The sequence below is a fragment of the Suricata suricatta genome, chromosome 5, assembly GCF_006229205.1.
Source record: "Suricata suricatta isolate VVHF042 chromosome 5, meerkat_22Aug2017_6uvM2_HiC, whole genome shotgun sequence".
NCBI lineage: Eukaryota > Metazoa > Chordata > Mammalia > Carnivora > Herpestidae > Suricata > Suricata suricatta.
In genome coordinates this window covers 131,467,004-131,487,457 of record NC_043704.1, presented here as the reverse complement: position 1 = coordinate 131,487,457, position 20,454 = coordinate 131,467,004, and the positions used below count along the sequence as shown (strand labels likewise).

The window sequence follows — 20,454 nt, the reverse complement described above, 5'->3', positions numbered from 1 at the left end:
TCTCTAGTATGTAGTTTCAGAAGGTAGATTGCCATTATATTGGTGCACAGGAGACACTCAAATATTTACCGGAAGAAACAAAAGAATGAATCCCCTCACCAGTACTTTAAGTAACTGTATAATCAGTGGCAGTAAGCAGGCCTCTTAATAACAAAATACATGGTATTGCTGACCAAGCAGTAAAGGTAACCCTTTTAAAAAAAAATTGCTAGGCAGTTATCTTAGCAACTTGGACGTCTTCATCTCTAAGTGGCTAATAAGAAGGATTATGATCAGTCTTTCTACTGTTACCAAATGAAAACAGAGGCACCTGTGCTGGAGCAGAGTCACGCTCTCAAGAGGCCCTGTCAGCCACGTCGGCTAAAAGACCAAACAAACAGGAGAAGGGGAAAACAGAGTTCAGACAGGCAAACCACACAGGACGTGGCACTGAGAGCCTGTCGATGATTTTGGTAACTTACCGCAAACATTTCTGCTTTGCCGTGTGGGACAGTGTTATTTCTCGAACACTGGATTCTTAGAACTATTTGGTTTTATATTTTCTATATATTTTTCATATAAAAGTGTGTGTGTATGTTGTGTGTGTAACACATATATGGCTGACTTTTTCTTGCTTATAATTGGTCTCCACTGGTACATTTGAATTCAGTTTGCAAACCCAAGATTCAGGGATGGCAGGCAGGGGACCCTCGAGTTCACAGCATGGAAGGGAGGGGGCTGCGTATCTTCTTCCCCAGAAGGCTCTCCCATGCTTCTCCTCCACATTTAGAGTCAGTCTCCTCTTGCCATCTCTACATAAAGTCTATGGCAAGTGACTTAGCTTCTAAGGAAAGACTGTCAATCTCACTTTAAGCCCCCAAATTGCCTAATGATAAAAACCGAATAGCTTGAATAATTTTACTGCTTTAGGTAATATGCTCTTTTTATAAGGCACCACATGACCTAAAATCCAAGGTTTTCAATCCAGTCTGCAAAGCACCTCATTGTGCCATAGGGGAAGAAAGGAAGAAATACAGCTCAGTGAATGTTATGTAGTGTTACTCATTCGCTAGCATCTGTGATAAGAATTTTGTTTTTTGAAATATATGTTTACTGAATGTCTGCTATGTACCAGGCTTATCCTTTGCATTGTTTGGATGGAGTGGTGAATAAGACAGACAAGGTCCTGCTTTCACGGGATATACATTTTAGCGTTGGGGGGTGGGGGCGGGGTGAGACAATCAGCACGTGTAGATAAAGATGACTGTAGAGGGTGGCAGTGGCTGTGAAGGAATAAAGCAGGGTGATAAGATCGTGAGAGGGATGGCTGTTTTAGGAACAGTGATTACAAAAGGCATCTCTAAGAAGACGTCGTTTGAGCTGAGATGTGAAAAATTTTTTAAAGCCAGCCCTGTGAAGATCTAGGGGAAGAATATTCCAGGCTGAGGGAACAGTTAGTGCAAAGTCCCTTAGTGAATGGCTCAATATTTTGAGAAACTGAAGGGGGGCAGGTATGGCTGGAAGCAAATGATTTAAGAGGGGAAATCTGAGAGAAGGTGGATGCTGGCCAAGCAGCCCTATAGACCATAGTATTGAGTTTGGGTTTTATTGCAGTTGCGATGAGAAGCCATTGGAGGATATTGAGCAGAGGTGTGGTGTCTAGAATGATCCTTGTGGCTGCTGTGCAGTGGGGTGAATAGGGGTCCACATGGGAGCTGGGAAAGTAGCTAGGAGTCTTGTGTTCCAATTAAGTAGTGTTAGTGCCTTAGACTAAAGATGCTTAGGAGTAGATAGGTTGAGGACATGCAGTTTGTATTTTTAATTATGGATTAGGGGGTCATTTGATGTGGTTTTATCATATTCAATAAGTTCTCTTCCATTTTCACTGCTCTGTGTTAGGTCCTTTTTCACCTCTGACCCAGAGTCTCTCCCTTGTTAATTTTCTCCTCAGATCCTTTCTCTTTCTCCACCGGTTGAATCCATGTTCAGCCTTATTTTCTCAAAGCACACTTCGAGTGTTGCTACTTGCTGAATCTAAAGCCTCCTATGACTCTTTGTGGTCTGAGGAAGGACGGACTTACCCAGACCCCCGGACACACAGACACTGCTCTTTCAGAGTTTTCCCGCTCTCTGTTACTGATGTCTGGTGTAACTCCATTGTGGCCTGAGAGCAGACTTTGCACAATTCTCCCTCTGCCACATTGGTTAAGGTGTGTTTTGGGGTCCAGAATGTGGTCCTTCTTGGTGAATGTTCCAGGCGGGTTTGAGAAGATTGTGTATTCTGTTGTTGTTGGTTGAAGGAGTACATAGATACCAGCATATTCAGTAGATTTATGACGTTGAGCTTACCTATATCCTTCTGATTTTCAGCCTGCCAGATCTGTCCATTTCTGATGGAGGGGTGTTGCACTTGCTAACCGTGATAGTGGGTTTTTAAATTTCTCATTGCAATTTTATTAGTTTTTGCTTCACACAGTTTGATGCTCTGTTGTTTAGTGGTTACATGTTAAGGATTGATAGATCTTCTTGGAGAATTGACCCCTTTATCATTAGGTGATGCCCTTTAAAAAATCTTCTAATTAGCGTCGGCATGATATATTTTTCTTCATATATTTACTTTCAATCTAAGTGTGTCTTTATATTCAAAATCTATTTATTTTGAGAGAAAGAAAGAGAGAGAGAGAAAGTGTGTGTGTGTGTGTGTGTGTGTGTGTGTGTGTGCGCGCGCGCGCGCGCGCCCGCGCGCTTGCACGTAGAGGGGAGGGGGAGAGAGAGAGAATATCCCAAGCAGGCTCTGCACTGTCAGCCCAAAGCCCTGATGTGGGGCTCGATTCCATGAACTGTGAGATCATGACCTGAGCCAAAATCAAGAGTTGCTTAACCGACTGAACCACCCAGGGACCCCTAAAATGTGTCTTTATATTTAAAGTAGGTTCCTTCTGGGCAGCATATATAGTTGGGTCCTGTTTTTGATCGGCTTTGATCATCTCTATCTTCTGTTGGCACATTTAGACCGTTGACATTTAAAGTGATTATTGATACAGTTGGCTTATTATCTCATATTTGTTATTATTTTCTATTTGTTACCTTATTCCTTGTTCCTTTTATTGTCTTCCACTCTTTTTCTGCCTTTCATAGTTTTAACTGAGTATTTTATATTATTTCGTTTCCTTTCTTAGCATACCAGTTATACTTCTTTTACTTTTTTTAGTGGTTGCCTTAACTTTTGCAATTTGCATTTGAGGCAGTTCAAATCCACTTTCTAATAACACTATACCACTTCACCAACAGTGTGAGCACTTTATAACAACAAAGCAATCTTAATTCGTCCCTCCTATCCTTTGTAACATTGCTGCTATTCATTTCACTTATATAGACGCATATTCATACCTACGTATGTTTGTACATGTATGTATGCACACAAAAGCACACATGGTCGAATACATTGTTGGTATTCCTATTTTAAACAACTGGTAACTGTTATATCAATTGAAAATTTAAAAAAAACTAAAAGTTTTTACTTACTCCTTCTTACATTCTTCCTTCATGTTCTTTGGTTTTCTGTAGTTTGAAGATGGTATGCCTTGGCATGGCTCTTTGGCCTTTACCCTGCCTGTGTTCTCTGAGCTTCCTAGATCTGTGGTTTGGTGTCTGACATTCATGTAGGGAGTTCTTCTTGTTCTGTGTCTAATTCTCCCCACCTCCTTAAATGGGACAGAATGGTTAAAGTGGACTGGAGTTGGGTATTTCCTTTCCCCTCCATCATTTAGGGTCTAATAATAATACCCCAGCAGATTAGGCTCTGGTTAACTGGTCTTCCCTGAAGGCCAATTTGATTTAGAACAGAATGCTATGTTCAGAATGGCTCCTTCTTCCTACCTGCCTCTTCCCATGGGAAGCCAAGGAGATCTTTTTATTTACTGTGGAAGCCTGGTCAAGCTCTTGGAGGTATTCAGCGTAGGGGGCTTCCTATCCTTGGGTTCCTTGGAGTATTTGACTCTCAGAGTTTGTCCACCCAGCAATTAGTTAAGTATAGTTCAGGCTTTCCTATCCTATACTGGTTCCTGTCAGGGTTTTACTTATGAGTTCTGCTCTGGTTAGGTTATGACTCCCCATTTTTGCCCGTCTGGTTGCCCTGTATCCTCCCTGCCCTCATAGATCCAAGAAGGGTTGTTGGTTTTTCAGTCTGCTCAGCTTTTTATTTGTTCTTAGCATGGAGTATTGATGTTCAGGTTCCTTAGATGCAGCACCAGAAACCTGAAGTCCTTCTGTAGTTCTGTTTTAGACCAGTGCTCTGGCATTATTTCCTGAATGCATTTTGTGCTTTCCATTTTCCAGGCTTTGCATTACTTGATTCTCCTCTGCTGAAATGCTGCTTCTCCGCATTGCTCCTTTTTGGATTCCTGAAACTTCATTTTTTTTTTAATGTTTTTATTTTCTTTTTGAGAGAGAGAAAGACAGCATGAGCAGGGGAGTGTCAGAGAGAGAGGGAGACACAGAATCTGAAGACAGACTCTAGGAGGCTCGGAGCTGGCAGCACAAAGCCTGATGCGGGGCTCGAACCCACGAATTGTGAGATCATGACCTGAGCGAAGTCAGACGCTTAATCGTCTGAGCCACCCAGGCGTCCCTGAAACTTCGTTTTTAAAGGCCTGAGTTCATCATCACCTTCTTCATAGAGTATTTTCCAGTCTTTGTGTCTATTCTGTGTTATAGTAGAACTTCTTAATAACTTTTTGATGACCTTATTTTTGTTGAGTCCTATATTAACTTAGACCTGTCAGTGGATTTAATTTTCCAGTGTATTTAATACATTTATATTAATCTCAGGGTGCCAGGCACTGGAGATGCCAAGATAAATATGGCATGAACTCTTAAGAATCTCAAAGTCTGATAGAGAAAGCAGCCAAGCAGAAGTTACTGTGCAATATTACTGGTGCTATAATGGAAACAGTACGTATGAGAGCTCTGGGGTTGGCCCAGGTCTCCTCTTTCAAACCTGTTGGTAAGCCCTTGGAGGGCACGGACCTAATCTCGTTTTTGTGTAGCTGCAGAGTCAAGTTGATGCTTAATAAAGTCTCATTGATTGTGAATCTTATCACTCATGATCAGTATTGCTCAACTTTAGTAGGAACAATCTTTAACGTCCTTAGTCTTCAGAGACATAAGTACACTTCAAAAAAATACTGTTACTAGCCTTCTAGATCGAGTTTAAATAAGATAATTTTGTCTCATAAGCCGTGTTGTTGCCATCATTATTGAATTTGTTTGATCTGAATATGTCACTGTATTAAATATTATCTCCTCTTCAACTAGTTTTAATATTCCTTTATTCTATTAACCCCCTTTTTTTGCCTCAAAGGGTTTTGTATTCATTTTAATTAATTAATTGTTCCTTATCTCACCCTAATGAGGTTGTTACTGTTCTTGTTTTTATTACTGAAAAAACTGATAATCAAAAGGTAAATCAAGAAACTTTCAAGTTACAACGTTTCTAATTCAGAGCTTGAATCGTCCATTCTGAACCAATTTTGCCATGCTTCAAAGGCTGTAACATTGAAGGAAATACAGTTTTATTTAAAATAATGGGAAATATTGAGTTCAGAATAAAATATCACTTCTGCATTAGATGCCAAGGAAGTCTGTTATTTGGCCTATCAAGGTCTATTCTAAAAGTATATTTGTAGTGAAAATAATATCATTTGCAAATTAACATATTTATAAGCTATTGCCAAACAGTATCCTTTTTTCTTTAGCTGCATTCTTCCTTTCTCTTGAATTAAATGATTACAATTCTTTAGCTATCACCTCTGTGATTTTGACTGTGTTCATAGTTTATCTGATTGCCTCTTGGATATGTTAGTGAGCATCTTCAAGTTTTGGTCTTATGTTTCCGGTTACTGCAGAGTTACTGCACTAGCACCCAGGCAGTTGGACTCAATGCTTCATTACATTCTTTCCTCTGTGAATCTCCATGATATGATTAGATCTTTAAGAATTCAACTTTCTTGGGGTGCCTGGGTGGCTCAGTCAGTTAAGCGTCTGACTTTGGCTCAGGTCGTGATCTTGCCATCCTGAGTTCAAGCCTCGCATCAGGCTCTGTGCTGACAGCTCTGAGCCTGGAGCCTGTTTCAGAGTCTGTATCTCCCTCTCTGCACCTCCCCTGCTTGCATCTGTCTCTCTCTCTCTCTCTCTCAAAAATAAACATTAAAGAAAAAATTTTTTAATTTTAAAAAAGAATTCAACTTTCTCACTTTAGTGCTTCCTTTTGGTTATAGTTTATGTATGGATCAAGCCTTAGACACAAATGTTTATAAGTAGACTTTGTCTTCTCAGTATTTTTTATCTTATAATTTAATTTGCAGATTCATCCATAATTACTAAAATTCTCTTTTTAAAACGGTAGAGACATGTGTTGTCCACTTTGGTAGTCACAGGCACATTCAGTTATATAAGTTAAAAATTAAGCCTTCATTTACAGTCGTCATTTTTCAAGAGCTGACGGCTGTTGGATGGTGCAACACAGATGTAAAATGTTTTTATTATAAAATGTTTTACTGGACAGTGTTGTGTAGCAAATTCATTGTTACATATTTATATATGATAGGAATGTCTGCATTTTATTTTTTATTCATGGTGAATTTTGAGTCATGGTCTGTGCTTAAATACTTTCATTTCCTTCCTCTGCCTGTAGGGGTACCTCCATGAATTTTCACCATTTACAAGTCTCATCTGAGTTTTTGGTTGAATTTAGTTATTACCTTACATTGTAGTGGGCAGCTTGAAATTAGACTACTTGAAAATTGTTCCTATATTAACGACACACAGAAGTGATTCTACAGAGTGAATTTGTTGGTTTTTAAAATTTTTCTTAAAGTCCATCCTCTCCAAAAGTTCCCACTTTGAGGGGAATAACTGCCAGTCGTCTGGCCCGAACGTTGATTGCCACGCGTTACGAAGTGAAGATGTCTTAAATGCTGATCTCTTTCATATGGTTTTCCTCTAAGCCCATTTTTTCCTTAAATTAAAAAAAAAAAAACTCCTTAGGGGAAGGAAGATCTTACAAGCAGTTTCAGAGCAGAATTGATTTTGGTTTGTGTTAATGCAGACAATCTGCCCAGTGTTAAAATGTTAAGGAGAAAAAAAAACCACACAAGCTGCCATGTTCGTGTGATCACACCAAAATAGCAGCTTGTATTGATATTTTCGGTCTCCTCGAGGTGGACTGCAGGCGCGCATGAATGAGTGGATGTGGCGGGCGTTGTGGTTTTCCTCGGCGCAGGCAGAGCGGGCTAGCGCGGCGCCACCAGCCCTCGCATATGCACAGGTTCGCAGCCGGGGAGGTGGGAGGACAACACAGCCGCTCTCTGAGAGCTGTCGGCACCCTGCGCGTGTGTTTCTAAAATATTAAAGAGGGGAAAACAGATTTTCAGGAATACAAGAAACAATTCTTCTTGTCAAATGGCCTGTAGTCCTGCCTCATTTGACAACAGTTAAGGTAAAAACAAAATATTTTATTGTTATCATCGTAGCATATACATATTTGGAAGTCTGTATTTTCCTCTACCGCTCTTGTTTTTAACATGGTATTTTTCCCATTTCTGTTTCATTTAGGCATGCAGACTCTTACCGCACATTCATTCTAATTTATGGGATTTTTTTTTTTAATTTGAAAAAAGTTCTTTAGTACTTGAGTGAAAACATAGGTGTTTGTGCTGCGGAACGTACAGTACAGCCAGAGTGCTTCAGCTAGCATCCAGTGCTCCTGACCTTGGACCTTGGGAGCAGTGGCTCCTGCAGCGACAGTAGAGCTATTTTGTCATGAGCTGCTGACCAGCAGAGGTTTTGGTTTTAAGATCCTCCCTGTTCTAAATTGAACCAGATTTTTCCACACTATTTATGGTTGTGGGTTCACATATTAATTATAATAAGGTTCAAAAGTAAAGTCTGCTCGGTGGTCAATAAATAGCTCATCCTACAATATTCCTACTAGGCACAACCTGTTTAGAAGTGTAATGTGATCTTTTCAGAACTTAAATTCACAGATTCACGGTTGAAGCCACCTTGGTACTTCAGGGGTAAATGGTTTGGATTACTTTAAAATGTTTTAATTATTGAAAAACTGCAAAATAAAGTCTGTGTTTTCAGTTGTTACAAACTCTTGCGTGTAAAGTGCACACATCTTTCTACCTGTATAGTTCTTTTTTCTCTAATTTTTCACCTTTATGGTATGAGTAGAGAGTTCTTTATTTATTTTATTTTATTTTATTTATTTTTTTTTTTTTTGAGGCAGGGAGACAGTGGGCTAGAGGGCTTGCTAGGTAACTCAGAGCATTGGGGAACCAGACAGAAACTGTGATGAAAATGTCTACTTAGATGGTGACAGCCACCATCTCCTGAAACTCCAGCCTCACCACCCTGTCCCCACTATGCGTTCCTTGATGTTTCCTGTCATCCTAACCCTTCTGCTGCATCGTCTAGCTTGTGTGGTGATTTCAAATCCCCACCTTCCATCTTAGACTCTTGGAGATTTCTGCTCTCTTCTTGACCGGATTCTGACTGTTGTCATCACAACAGATTTCTACTTTTTTCCCCCCTTTCCTTTTTAAAATCAGTGTTCACCTTCAATTTATGGCCTATGAAAGCTGTGTGTTGCTCTTGTTGTTATTCATTGGAGGAACAATGACACAACTCTGGCCCAGCTTCTTTAGGCTTCACCTGCTCACCTCCAGTCCCTGAGTCTATAGATTTCATTTTTATCTTTCATTGGCTTGTTGATAGGTTTGTGGGTTCATTAACTCATTCAACAAATACTACTTGGGAAATTACTATGCCCTAGCTGCTGTCCTAGAAGTTGAAGGCCCTGATAAAGAAAATAGTGCCTGTTTTGTTCTTTTACTGGTCATGTACAGTTCATTGTAATTGTCTCTCTTTAAAAATATCTGTAAAATGTCTGTTATCTGTACTAGATTTTCTTGAGTGCCTGGTTCTCATGCTTTGTATCTTATGTTGTTTATGTTTCTTTAGTGCTTCATTCTTATGTTTTGTATCTGGCGCCCATAATAGGCATTTGTGTTCTGGGTAGTCCCCTAATTAAATCTTCTTATTTTGCAAATCTGGAAAGTTGAAACTAAGAAAAAAATACAACTTAAGAAAATATAATTCGTTAACGGCCAGAGTGGGCCTCCTAGTCTTCCCACAACTCTGTAATATGTTATGTTAATGTGGTTTGCCCAGGGCGGCACACTTTTCAGTTCAAGAAACATTAAGCGAGTCCTTTGCATATGCAGAGCACTCTGTGGAGGGAACAGGAGATGGAAGCCCTGGCGAGTTATCGTAAGTCTTCCTCAGAAAGGGGCAGAGGGCAAATAAATACAGCTTGTACCCTCTGGGCTTGTATACTCTAATGTGGAGTTTCTCAGCCTCGAGGCATTGACATTTTGGACCAGTTCTTTGTTGTGAGAGGCCCTCATGCGTGGTATGGACGTGCAGCAGCATCCCTGACCTCTCGCTGCTGAAGGCTCTGTGAGGCTTGCTTTTACATCTTTACAGGCGTCGGGGCATCCCCTCTCACAGAAGGGCTCTCTGGGGCACCGCTTTAGAGCTTTCTGAGATCTTAACAAAAGGTCTTACACCGACTCCCTCGGTTTCATCTTTAGACCTTTTTTTTTTTTTTTTTTTTTTTTTTTTTACTCTGTTTTAGATTTGATCTTTGCCCAGAAACACTGTCTTAACGTTAGCATCACTTGCTGAATAAAGAGGCTGAGAATGAGAAGTTCTATTTTCAAACCCAGCACGTCCTAGAACCTTTATGTTTGGCAGTTCTTCCTTTCGCTTCTCTCCTCTTTAATTCTGCCACAAGCAACAAGTATAAATCAGGCAGCACCTTCAACACTCTGCCTGGATAACTCCTTAGCTAGGTCATCCAGCTTACGTGGTACATTTTCAGTTCTCCATATAACTAGAAGCTGCCGTGTTGCTGCTATACAATAAACTTCTTCCTCGATTTTTCTTATAATTTTTTCATTACTTTCATTTAAGCCTCACTGGCAGCCGCCTCATGGGCTGTCTTTTGCCAGCAGCCTTTTGCACATCCTTTAATCTTTCACTGGTGCTGTACCCAAGCTCCTTCCATCTTATGTCCAGTCCCATGGACACTCCTACCATGTGTTTTATGGTTTTTTTAATAACATCCCAGAATCAGATATCAAAACCTGTATTAGTTATCGATTGCTGCAAAATATGGTAACCCAAACCTAGTGACTTGGAACAATGATCATTTATGTCATAGTTGGTGCTCATCAGTAGTTTGAGAAGAGCTTAGCTGGAAGGTTCTGGGTTGAAATTGCAGCCAGATAGCAAGTGGAGGTGCAGTCATTTGAAGGCTTGACTAGGGCTGGAGGATCCATGTTGGTTCCTCTCCATGTGGGTTTTTCCATAAGGCTGCTTAAGTGTGTCTCCAGAGAAGACTTCGCCCAGACCAAGCAATCCACGATGGGCATTGAGGAGGGCACTTGTTGGAATGAGCACTGGGTGTTGTATGTAAGCCAATTTGGTAATAAATTATATTCATTAATCACGTCTTAGCCTTTTGGCTAAGATTAAGTATAATTATAGTCAACAAATAAATAAATAAATAAATAAATAAATAAATAAGAATTTGCAGATGTATGTTTAATGCCATTACAGTCCATAGGTAGCTTCCCAGGCCTCTTGGATAACCTTTCCCCCTTCTATCCAGCTGGAAGGGGAAATGTGTATGGGGCCCGATTGAAGTGGATGTGAAGGTTGACTTTTGTGGTCATTCATACATCGCTTCTACTCTCATTTCTTTGGCTAGTGCTCAGTCACATGTCTACAACTAAACTGAGAAAGAAGCTGGGAAATTAAATCCAGCTGTGTGCCTGGAAAGAGGAGAAGGCAGATTTGGTTGAATGGGAGAGTGGTGCAGTCATCAACCAAAACACGGAGCACAGGACAAAAAAGTATGCCTTCTTTCATTCTATGTGAAATTGTTCCTCTTCATGGTTTTTGCTTGATTTTCTACTTTTTCTCTAATAAAACAATAAACCAGAAGAAGGTATTATCGTTATTTTGGTGTCTAATAGTATTCTAGGGAGTTTCCATCAGCTCATTTTAAATTTTGGATGAATGCTTGTTTTGAAATCCTGTTTTTGAAGTATGGGCATAACATCAGTTATTGTTCCTTCAAGTCCTTCTGTGCTTCTCTGTCCTACTGCATGATTATAAACCTTCACCAAGGGCTTTATTTTTTCCCCTGGGGCATCTTATTGAATACTTGCATCTTTAGTAATTCATCTGGGCCCAATGCTTTGTCTGTTTTAATACTTCTAATTACCTAATTATGTACTATAATGCAGTGACAAAGCCCTTTATCATTTCACTCTTTTCTTAACCCTTTTTTTGCTTAGGAAATATATATATTTTTTGTCTGTTGTCTGAGTAATTCTTCATTATAGAGAGCCCAGAAATTTGCCTGGCTTCTCCTCATTGTCTGTCTGTTTATGACAGACCATTGCCCTGTTGCGTATCTTTCTACTTATATGCATCAGGCACCTGGATTCCTGGTTCTTAGGGCTCTAAAGTTGGTGTGTAGCTGTTACTTCTTGATTCATTCCCAGATACTGCAGTCCAATGAGAAGATACCCAAAAGGCATGTAGAACAGTCTGGTTTTTGTAAGTTGCTTTTGTGACAGAATTAGTGGCTATTCTGTCATTCATAGATCTTAGATGTCCACAAGTATCCACAAACTAATGTAAAGTAATGGGAGTCAACGAGATTTTTCAAAATTATGCTGACCTTGCTTCAGTATGATAACAAAATTGATGAAGGGAAATTTTTCATTATAAATGGCTTTCGGATAAAAAAGGATAAATGACAATTATAGTTTTACTATTTACAATCTCTAATGAATTAATTGATCTAGGCAATGATCATCAGTGGTTGCTAGCATCATAAAAAGAAATAAGCTAATATGTGCAACCTGATCAAGGTACACAGTACCAACTATACGAGATATCTATTGCTGCATCGTAAACCACCCCAAAGCGTAAAACAACAGCATTTATTTTGTTGATGAATCTATGACTTGGGCAGGGCTGAGCCGGAGGGTTTGTCTCTGTTCCACATAGTATTGGCCAACCTTGCTTAAAAGTCAGGGGCTAGAATCATGTGAAGTCTTGCTCACTCCCCTGTCAGGCTCTTGAAGTTGGCTCTGAGTGAAGACCTTCTCTGCAGCTGTGACTAGAACACTTCTATGGCCCTTCCATGTAGCTACTTGACTTAGGAGTGGCATGGTGCCTGAGTTGTGTCTGTCTGTTTATGACAGACCATTGCCCTGTTGAGTATCTTTCTACTTATATGCATCAGGCACCTGGATTGTGTCCACACAGAGAGCCTGGCAGAAGTTGTGTGTCAGCTTCACTTTGTGAGAAGCTAGTCACTAAGGTTAGTACATATTCAAATGGAGAGAAGTTAGATTCCTCCACCTTTTCATAAGAGGAGTGTCAAAGAATTTGTTAACATAAGCTAAAGCCATCAATACCACCCCGTGAAGAATTTTGTTGAAAATTGAACTTGAATTTGATGAAGTCTCTAGACCTAACTACCAGTTTATAAGATCTATAGGAGGAGGAAGAGGCATGTGTTAAATAACAAAATAGAGAAGCAATAAGTAAAATTCAGAATATGGGTAGTTTCTACACAGTAAATAACCTGGCTTCTTTACAAATGCGTTGTAGAGAGAGAGATACAGGGAGGAGGGTGTTGGGGAAAGAATAAATCTATACACTAAAAAAATCTAAAGAGATATATCAACAAATTGTAGTGTGTAGACATTTCTTGGATTGTGACTTTGAACAAACTGAAAAGTAGGGAAATTAGCACATTGACTGGATATTTGATTTATTTAATGGATTATTACTTTTATTATTTGTGCTGTCAGAATAGTACATGGTTATTTTTTTAGAAAGCTCTTTTCTTAGAGATACATACCACAATATTTATAGATGTACATCTCACATTTGTTTCAGAATGCAGAATTGAGGGAGGAATATATAAAACAATAATTGATTGACAGTGAAACTGAGTGATGGATATATTGAGTCTACTATGGTCTATTCTCTAGAAATGTTTGAGTTTTCTATAATAATAGATTTTTAAAGTCATATAATGTAAACTGTAGTGCCTACAAATTTTGGGTTATTTCAAAATGCAGAACAAAACACACACCAGAGTTTTATATCTCTTGATATTAATTTTCAGTACGTAAACTTTGATTATAAGTTGATTTACCCATTTCGAAAGAGAAACTGCTTTATTTTAAATCTTTATCAGTTAAGTTATAACTTAAATACTTTTTTTTCCACCAAGAAAAATCTTAGAGTCCCTTGGAGAGCCCTCATTTCTCCATGTCCACAGCTTGGGTGTCCCTTTTCCTCTTGGCGTGACATCTTGCTCTCATCTTGGCCTTTCAGCCCTGGCTAGGTGGTGGAGGCGACGGGCCTGGGATCGCCAAGCCTGGCTGGGTTGACCCTTAGACCCTGCTGAGCTTCCAAGCCCTCCTGGTGGTTCAGGAATCCTGGGGGTTGGGCCAGGCTCTGAGGTGTGAGGGGTTCCTCCACCCCACCAACTGAGTTCTGCTGGGTAGGATCGCTACTTTGGACCCCAGGTTCCAGTGGGGCTAGTGCCCTGGTGCCCCAAGGTGTCCTGGAGACCTGTCACCTGGAGTGTGAATGGGGAGCTGGGGTAGAAAGTAACTCCGGGGGTGGGGGCAGAGTCTCCCCTGAGCCCTGTGCTGCCTCACCTGGGGCTGTGAAGCCAGAATAAGAAGAAGCCAGAGTAAAACCCTGAAGAGTTATAGGACACCAGAGCTCTGTAGAAAGACCTGTAACCACACTGAGATACCACCTCACACCAGTCAGAGTGGCTAACATGAACAAGTCAGGAGACTATAGATGCTGGCGAGGATGTGGAGAAACAGACACCCTCCTACACTGCTGGTGGGAATGTAAACTGGTGCAGCCGCTCTGGAAAACAGTGTGGAGGTTCCTCAAAACACTATCCATAGAACTCCCCTATGACCTAGCAATAGCACTGCTAGGGATTTACCCAAGGGATACAGAAATGCAGATACATAGGAGCACATGCAGATACAAGTGCCCAATGTTCATAGTGGCACTTTCTACAATAGCCAAATCCTGGAAAGAGCCTAAATGTCCATCACCTGATGAGTGGATCAAGAAGATGTGGTATATATTCACAATGGAGTATTACATGGCAGTGAGAAAGAATGAAATCTGGCCATTTGTAGCAAAGTGGATGGACCTCGAGGGTGTCATGCTAAGCGAAATAAGTCAGGCAGAGAAGGACAGATACCATATGTTTGCATTCATAGGTCTAACAGGACAAACCTAACAGAGGACCATAGGGAGGGGAAGGGGGAAAAAGGCTGGGGAGAGAGAGGGACACAAATCATGAGAGACCATTGAATACTGGAAACGAACTGAGGGATGAAGTGGGGAGGGAGAGGGGGTAAGGAGGTGATGGTCATGGAGTGGGGGGCACTTGTGAGGAGAAGCACTGGGTGTTATATGGAGACCAATTTGACAATAAACTATTAGAAAGAAGGACCTGTAACAATTCTCCAAGCTCCTGAAACAGAAGAGGATCGCTCTGGGAGGTACTTAGGCCAATGTGGGGCTCACCCAGGGGGTTCTCCTTTGGAAGGTGTTTAGCCAGATGACCATCTGTTGTGCTGAGGCTCTGCAGCTCAGTTTCAAGAACTTGTAAGCTGTGGCCCCTGCTGCAGAAGGAGGTGGAGGTAGCTGAGAGTCCCGAAAATCGACAGGATATAGGCAGAGCAGAGGCCCTTGTGCAGGCCCCAAAGAAGAAGTAAACAGGTATGAAGAACTGAGGGAGAGACAGCCTGGAGGACGTGCCCCTGCAGTGCCCCAGATCGCCAGAACAGCAAATCATCGAGCAGTGACTATTCGGTAGGAGATTCTGAGGCTTCTGGGTCCCCTTTCTTAAGGGCGCCAGTATGCTTTCCTGTGGCATCAGGGCCACATTTTGGTGCCCCAGGCTAGAGGGGCCCGTACTTCACTGCCCTGTGCTCCTCTTTCCCATTGCCTGAGGATGAAGCCTTTCCCACCGCTCTGGGGCTCTCCCATGCATTTGAACTGTGGCGCCTGCCCTTCCCAGGAAGGGGGGCCAGAGGCAGGGGGAGAGCTAAGAAGAGAACGTGGGGTTTGTACCAGGGCTTTGGGACTACATCCTGCATTCACTGGGAATGAATTTGGGAACATAAAGGACAGGGCGTGTGGGCAGAGGGTTTGGGGGGAACCCGTTAGAGGGAAGATGAAGTTCAAGGATGCTCTTGTTTTTAATCCCCTCATCACTCCCCACTTTGTTCTTAAAGAAGTCTGGGATACAGTAAAAAAAAAAAAAAAAAAAAAAAAAAAAAAAAGTAAAAGAAAAATTTTAGACTATATTGTCTAAATTTCATCATGGAATACGTGACTATGACTTTCTCTTTGGTTTTATCCATACCAGAGTTCCACTCTCACATTTCTGTTTCCCTCCCATTTCCTGGCCAAATGCAGAAGTTACTTCTCTTGGACTTGCATTTTCTGATAATAACAAAACTTATCCTCAGTCCCTATTTAGTGAGAATTGTTTTTCCCTTTTATTTGCCTATCAGATATTTGGCTTGTATTAATTTATAAACGTCTACAGTTTTAATTCTTGTTTCCTCTACCTCATCTTTACTGAAGTTACTACCATTTCTTTTTTTTTTTTCCATGAAAAAAAGGCCCACTTTGGGCCTGTATTCTGTGATTTTTATTATTGTTTCAAAAGTAAAATTGCCCCTGGAGGCAATTTCCAATAATATTTGGGTTAGAACGATGTTCAAACGACTTTACCTCTTCTGAATCAACACCAGATGGCATTGGGTAAAAGAAAGCAGAGAAGTGTAATGAATGGCAGGGAAGCGGTTTTGAAACTTAAATTCTATCATCAAAAACTGATTGTTACTATTCCTAGGAAAGCTACTCACTGTACTTTTCTCCCTCTTATATTTTTAAATTAAAAAAAATTTAACATTTATTTTTGAGAGATGGAGAGAGACCGTGTGAGAGGGGGAGAGGCAGAGAGAGAGAGAGGGAGACACAGAATCTGAAGCAGTCTCCAGGCTCTGAGCTGTCAGCACAGAGCCCGATAAAGGGCTGGAACGCATAGACCATGAGATCATGACCTGTGCCGAAGTCAGACACTTAACCGATTGAGCCACCAGGTGCCCCTTTTCTCCGTCTTATTTCTGATTCCTGTAGATGGTGTTACGTTTTCTGGTTTGAAGCCTGATAATCAGACAATCAAATATTTGTTGTAAGAACTATGTTACTCCTCAGGTGTATTCATCAGCCTTTTGAGCTAGGTTCTTCTTGGTAACTCTGAACTCATGGGATTTAACCTAAATATGCATCTCTGACTCATTTATAATTGACGAGTGAAATGGTTGGTTTTGTGGGAGCAGGGATTAATCACCGTGTCTCAGAATCTTTACCTGTGACCTTCTGAGTTAGACTGAATAATCTCCAAAGACTTCTTGAGCTTAAAACTTCTCTGAATAGAAATTCTTTTCCAAACTTCTTAAATGGCCTAAACTTTTATATCTTTTAAAAAACTTTTCGGGGCGCCTGGGTGGCTCAGTCGGTTAAGTCTCTGGCTTCAGCTCAGGTCAGATCTCACGTCCGTGGGTTCGAGCCCCGCGTCAGGCTCTGTGCTGACAGCTAGTTCAGAGCCTGGAGCCTGCTTCAGTTCTGTGTCTCCTTCTCTCTGCCCCTCCCCCTCTCATGCTCTGTCTCTCTCTGTATCAAAAATAAATAAAACATTAAAAAAAAAACTTTTCTACATCTTTCTACCTTACTTATTTGGTGCTATGAAACCATCAGAATTTAGAGAACAAGTCTTACTTTTTTAAAAAGGGTATCATGAAACTTCATAAATTGGCACTTTAGGGTTGTAGATTGTGTGCTGTTGCGTAGATATGCTGTGTCTGCCTAATACACATTTTTAGTTGATTGGTTATTTGCTAAAAGTGGGTAATTTAAATTATCTACCTGCAATTTAATTCTTGTAGCTCTCTTGTTTTTAATCTTGCAAGTGGTTAGTATGCATTTAAATGAAACTATGAATTGGTATGTAATATAATTTACATTTTTAGTAGTCAGATATTAAACTCTTACTATATAGTTCATAGGTATTTGTTACAAAGTGAGTTTTGAGTACTTTCTCTCAAAATCATTTCAGATTACGTCGGCCACACAGAGTTTGGGTGACCCATTGTGTATGGAAAATTTCCAAAGATTAGTTAAGGAAGGGGCTGTGCAAAATCGTGAAGCCATATGATCTAAATCATGGGGCTGGAAGCCTATTTGAAGACCTGACTAGGATGGTAACTAGACTTATTGTGGTGATCATTCCACAGTGTATACAAATATCGTGTCATTATGTTTTACACCTGAAACCAATATAATGTTCAATGTCGGTTATTCCTCAATTTAAAAAAGAAAGACAGGGCTAGATTTAAGTCCTCAAACGAGGAAGAAGGGGAAATAATTTCACTTCTCAGAAGGATTCATCTGTGACTAAGTGACTAAGGTTTCCCAAGAAATTTCTCTTTAGTACTTTATCTTAACTACTTGCATGTCTTTCATCCTGATTACTTTAATTTGGGATATTTGACTTTCTAAGGGCTTTATCAACCTTCCTTTGTCCCAAAGAAGTCATTTAAAATGTGTTTGTTTCTTTCTTACTTCAGTGCATTTGACGTCTTTTTGAAACACCTGTGGCTTCTGGGACCTAACATTCTTGCCCTGAATCTACTTTCAGGTTAATTTTTCTCTTCTTTAGGAGCTAAGGTCATTTGTGCCTAGTCACACTTGCTTGCCTGAGTAGGCACTGTCCAGAGGGGTCATCAGATAAAGATTTATGCACAGATGCGAGGTAATCTTGTGCCCCCATGGGTTTTTTATTACTGGCATCCAAAAATAGAGGCCTCCTTTTTGCAAGAGAAAAAAAACAAATATATGTGTCTGGGGACAGTTGTACATCAAAGGGAATTTCAAGCAAAAGTCATATGAACGGATGAAGATAAAACAGGCTTTCATTTATTATAAAAACTAGGGTAAGAAGTAAGATGCTTCACAAACCACTAGTATAGTTAACCCAGAAAGCCAGCCTGGACTGGGGAGAAAGTTAGAACTCTCACAGGGAGGCAGAAAAGGATCCGAATGAAGCATAAAACACCAGAAGTCTCCAGAAAAAGGCGGTGAGCCATTATAATACGAAGTAAAACAACCGTTTTTGCTCTTTAAAAGACTCATTAAGGAGTATTTTTCTGTTTTGACAATCCTGTGCCTCCATGCCTTGGGTTCAACCTCTTGTGTCCGTTTACTCTTCGGTTCCAGAGACTTCTAATTCTCTTCTCTGTCACCTGAAGTACCAGTGCTCCAGGACTAACGATCACCTCTATTCCTGCACATTTCCTGCTTGCCAGGCCCTGTTTCTAGCGCTTTAACATCTCATCTTGGTCAGAAGATCAGTATTATTATCTCCACTAATAGGTGAGGCGGTTAAGCAGTCACGTACTCAAGATCATGGAGCTTGTAATGACGCAACATAAACTTGAATGCAGGCTTTTCTTCTCAGGTTTGTTATTTTTCCACTTCGTTATAATGCCCTCTTGTTCCTTCCTGTTCTCTCTCCTCTTTCAGGGCTTTTTCCCACTTAAAATTACTCAGATATGATTTTCTTTGTTACTTACATTTCCAGAAATGTAGAGTCACTTGGTGGTTTTTCTTCATTTGTAAATTCAGCATTCAGAGCTCTTTCCAGACCTGCCCCGCCTTTTCTTCTGTCTTCTTGTCTTTCTCTCAACTGGCAGTCCTTCATGGGAGTGCTTTTCTTTCTCATACTGAGTACCGTACTGTGCTGTGCCCTTAGAATGCTCATTGCCTTCTATGCCTACATCTGTCCTTCTGATTTGGTTTTTTTTTCCCACTGATAGTCCTTCTCCTCTCCTACAAATCCTTCTTCAGACCTTTTGTGATTGAACCTACTTGACAGTTAACTTCTAGGAATGCTGTTTCTTCCCTTATATATTCATTGCGTAGTAGATGTCTATATATTTGTTCTTTGGATTGTGCTGTTGTATATTCCTTGCATTAAAAACAACTGTGTAAGCTCCTTTCGAGTGGATACTGTGCCCCTTTTCTGCTCTACATTACCTCAGAGCCCCTGGCAGAATTTTTGATCCAGAGAGCACTTAAGCGATACTGACTGACTTGTTCCATTTGAAGTCTACATTTTAATCAGACAAAACTAACAGTGTGGTCATGTATAATAATTTAAATCCCGATATTTGCATTAAAAGAAGATAGTGATTTCTTCAAAAAGCTGGTGCATCCAAAATTACATTCTAGTCCTAAAAACCAAATGGGCTAAAACCCTAAATATACAGGCTAGGATTCATTTTGCTGAAGAACTGTTGTATCCACCGTGTGAGGACTTGAAGCATATGGAGACGTTTGAAATATTGAGATGTGGGAAGGTATCATTTCCCTCTGTGATAGAATGGTTTCCCCTTCTTCACTCTTTTTTCCTTACCATTATCAGTCCCACCAGTGGCGTAAGTTAGTTGCGTGGCAAATACACACTTGTACTAACATACAAAGTAGCCCTTGATGCCTCTTCAAGATGAGAGTTTGAGGTAATTCTTGGAATTGTGCGAGTCCGTTTTAATCCTGTGTTTTCTTTCTTCAGGTTTCCTGAAATGCAGTTTTTCCAACAAGAAAATGTGAGAAAAATTCTTACAGATGTTCTTTTCTGTTATGCCAGAGAGAACGAGCAGTTGCTTTATAAACAGGTAATGAAAATATCGTACAGGTGGCATCCATTGACTCAAAATTTTCTATACAGCTTGACAAATGATAGAGCAATAATGTAGCCTTTATTGTATCCAAAGTTGTATCATAATAGTAAAGCAATCAGAGAGCTGCTTGTCAGCTGCATGGTGAGAAAAGTAAGCTCATTGAAGCGCATATGCTTCTTCCTGATTATAAGACATTCCACCAAATTGTCTTCTGTAAGGCGTTCAATCTTTTCTTTCAACTTTTGGGAGTTTGTTTATAAACAGCATCTTTGAAGCCAATCTAGTAATAAAACTTTTCAGAGCTGTATGTATAAATAGTGTTTATAAAGACAGCATTCATAGATATGTGACCTGCCGTGTAAAAAATAAACAAGTGTCCTTCCACTCTTTAAAATTTACTGGTAATATGACTTCAGAAAGTTCCTGTAAATGTTTAGAAATTTATGATACTCTTTGCTATGTAGGTATTGGATTCATCCTACTCCTAAAGGAAAGAAGATTATTGAACTATGTTTTGCTC

General features: G+C 40.3%; 1 protein-coding gene and 1 pseudogene across 2 annotated transcripts in view; both read left to right on the top strand.

Moving 5' to 3' along the window:
• The window catches only part of TBC1D5 (TBC1 domain family member 5), a 486,227-nt gene that overhangs the window by 244,433 nt on the left and 221,340 nt on the right, over positions 1-20,454 (top strand). For both annotated transcript variants that reach the window (XM_029940340.1, XM_029940339.1), the window contains one exon: positions 19,826-19,928. In XM_029940340.1, coding sequence (XP_029796200.1) covers positions 19,826-19,928 — 103 coding nt within the window. The remainder of the gene's footprint in view (positions 1-19,825; positions 19,929-20,454) is intronic.
• Positions 11,976-15,773, top strand: LOC115292506 (annotated as a pseudogene).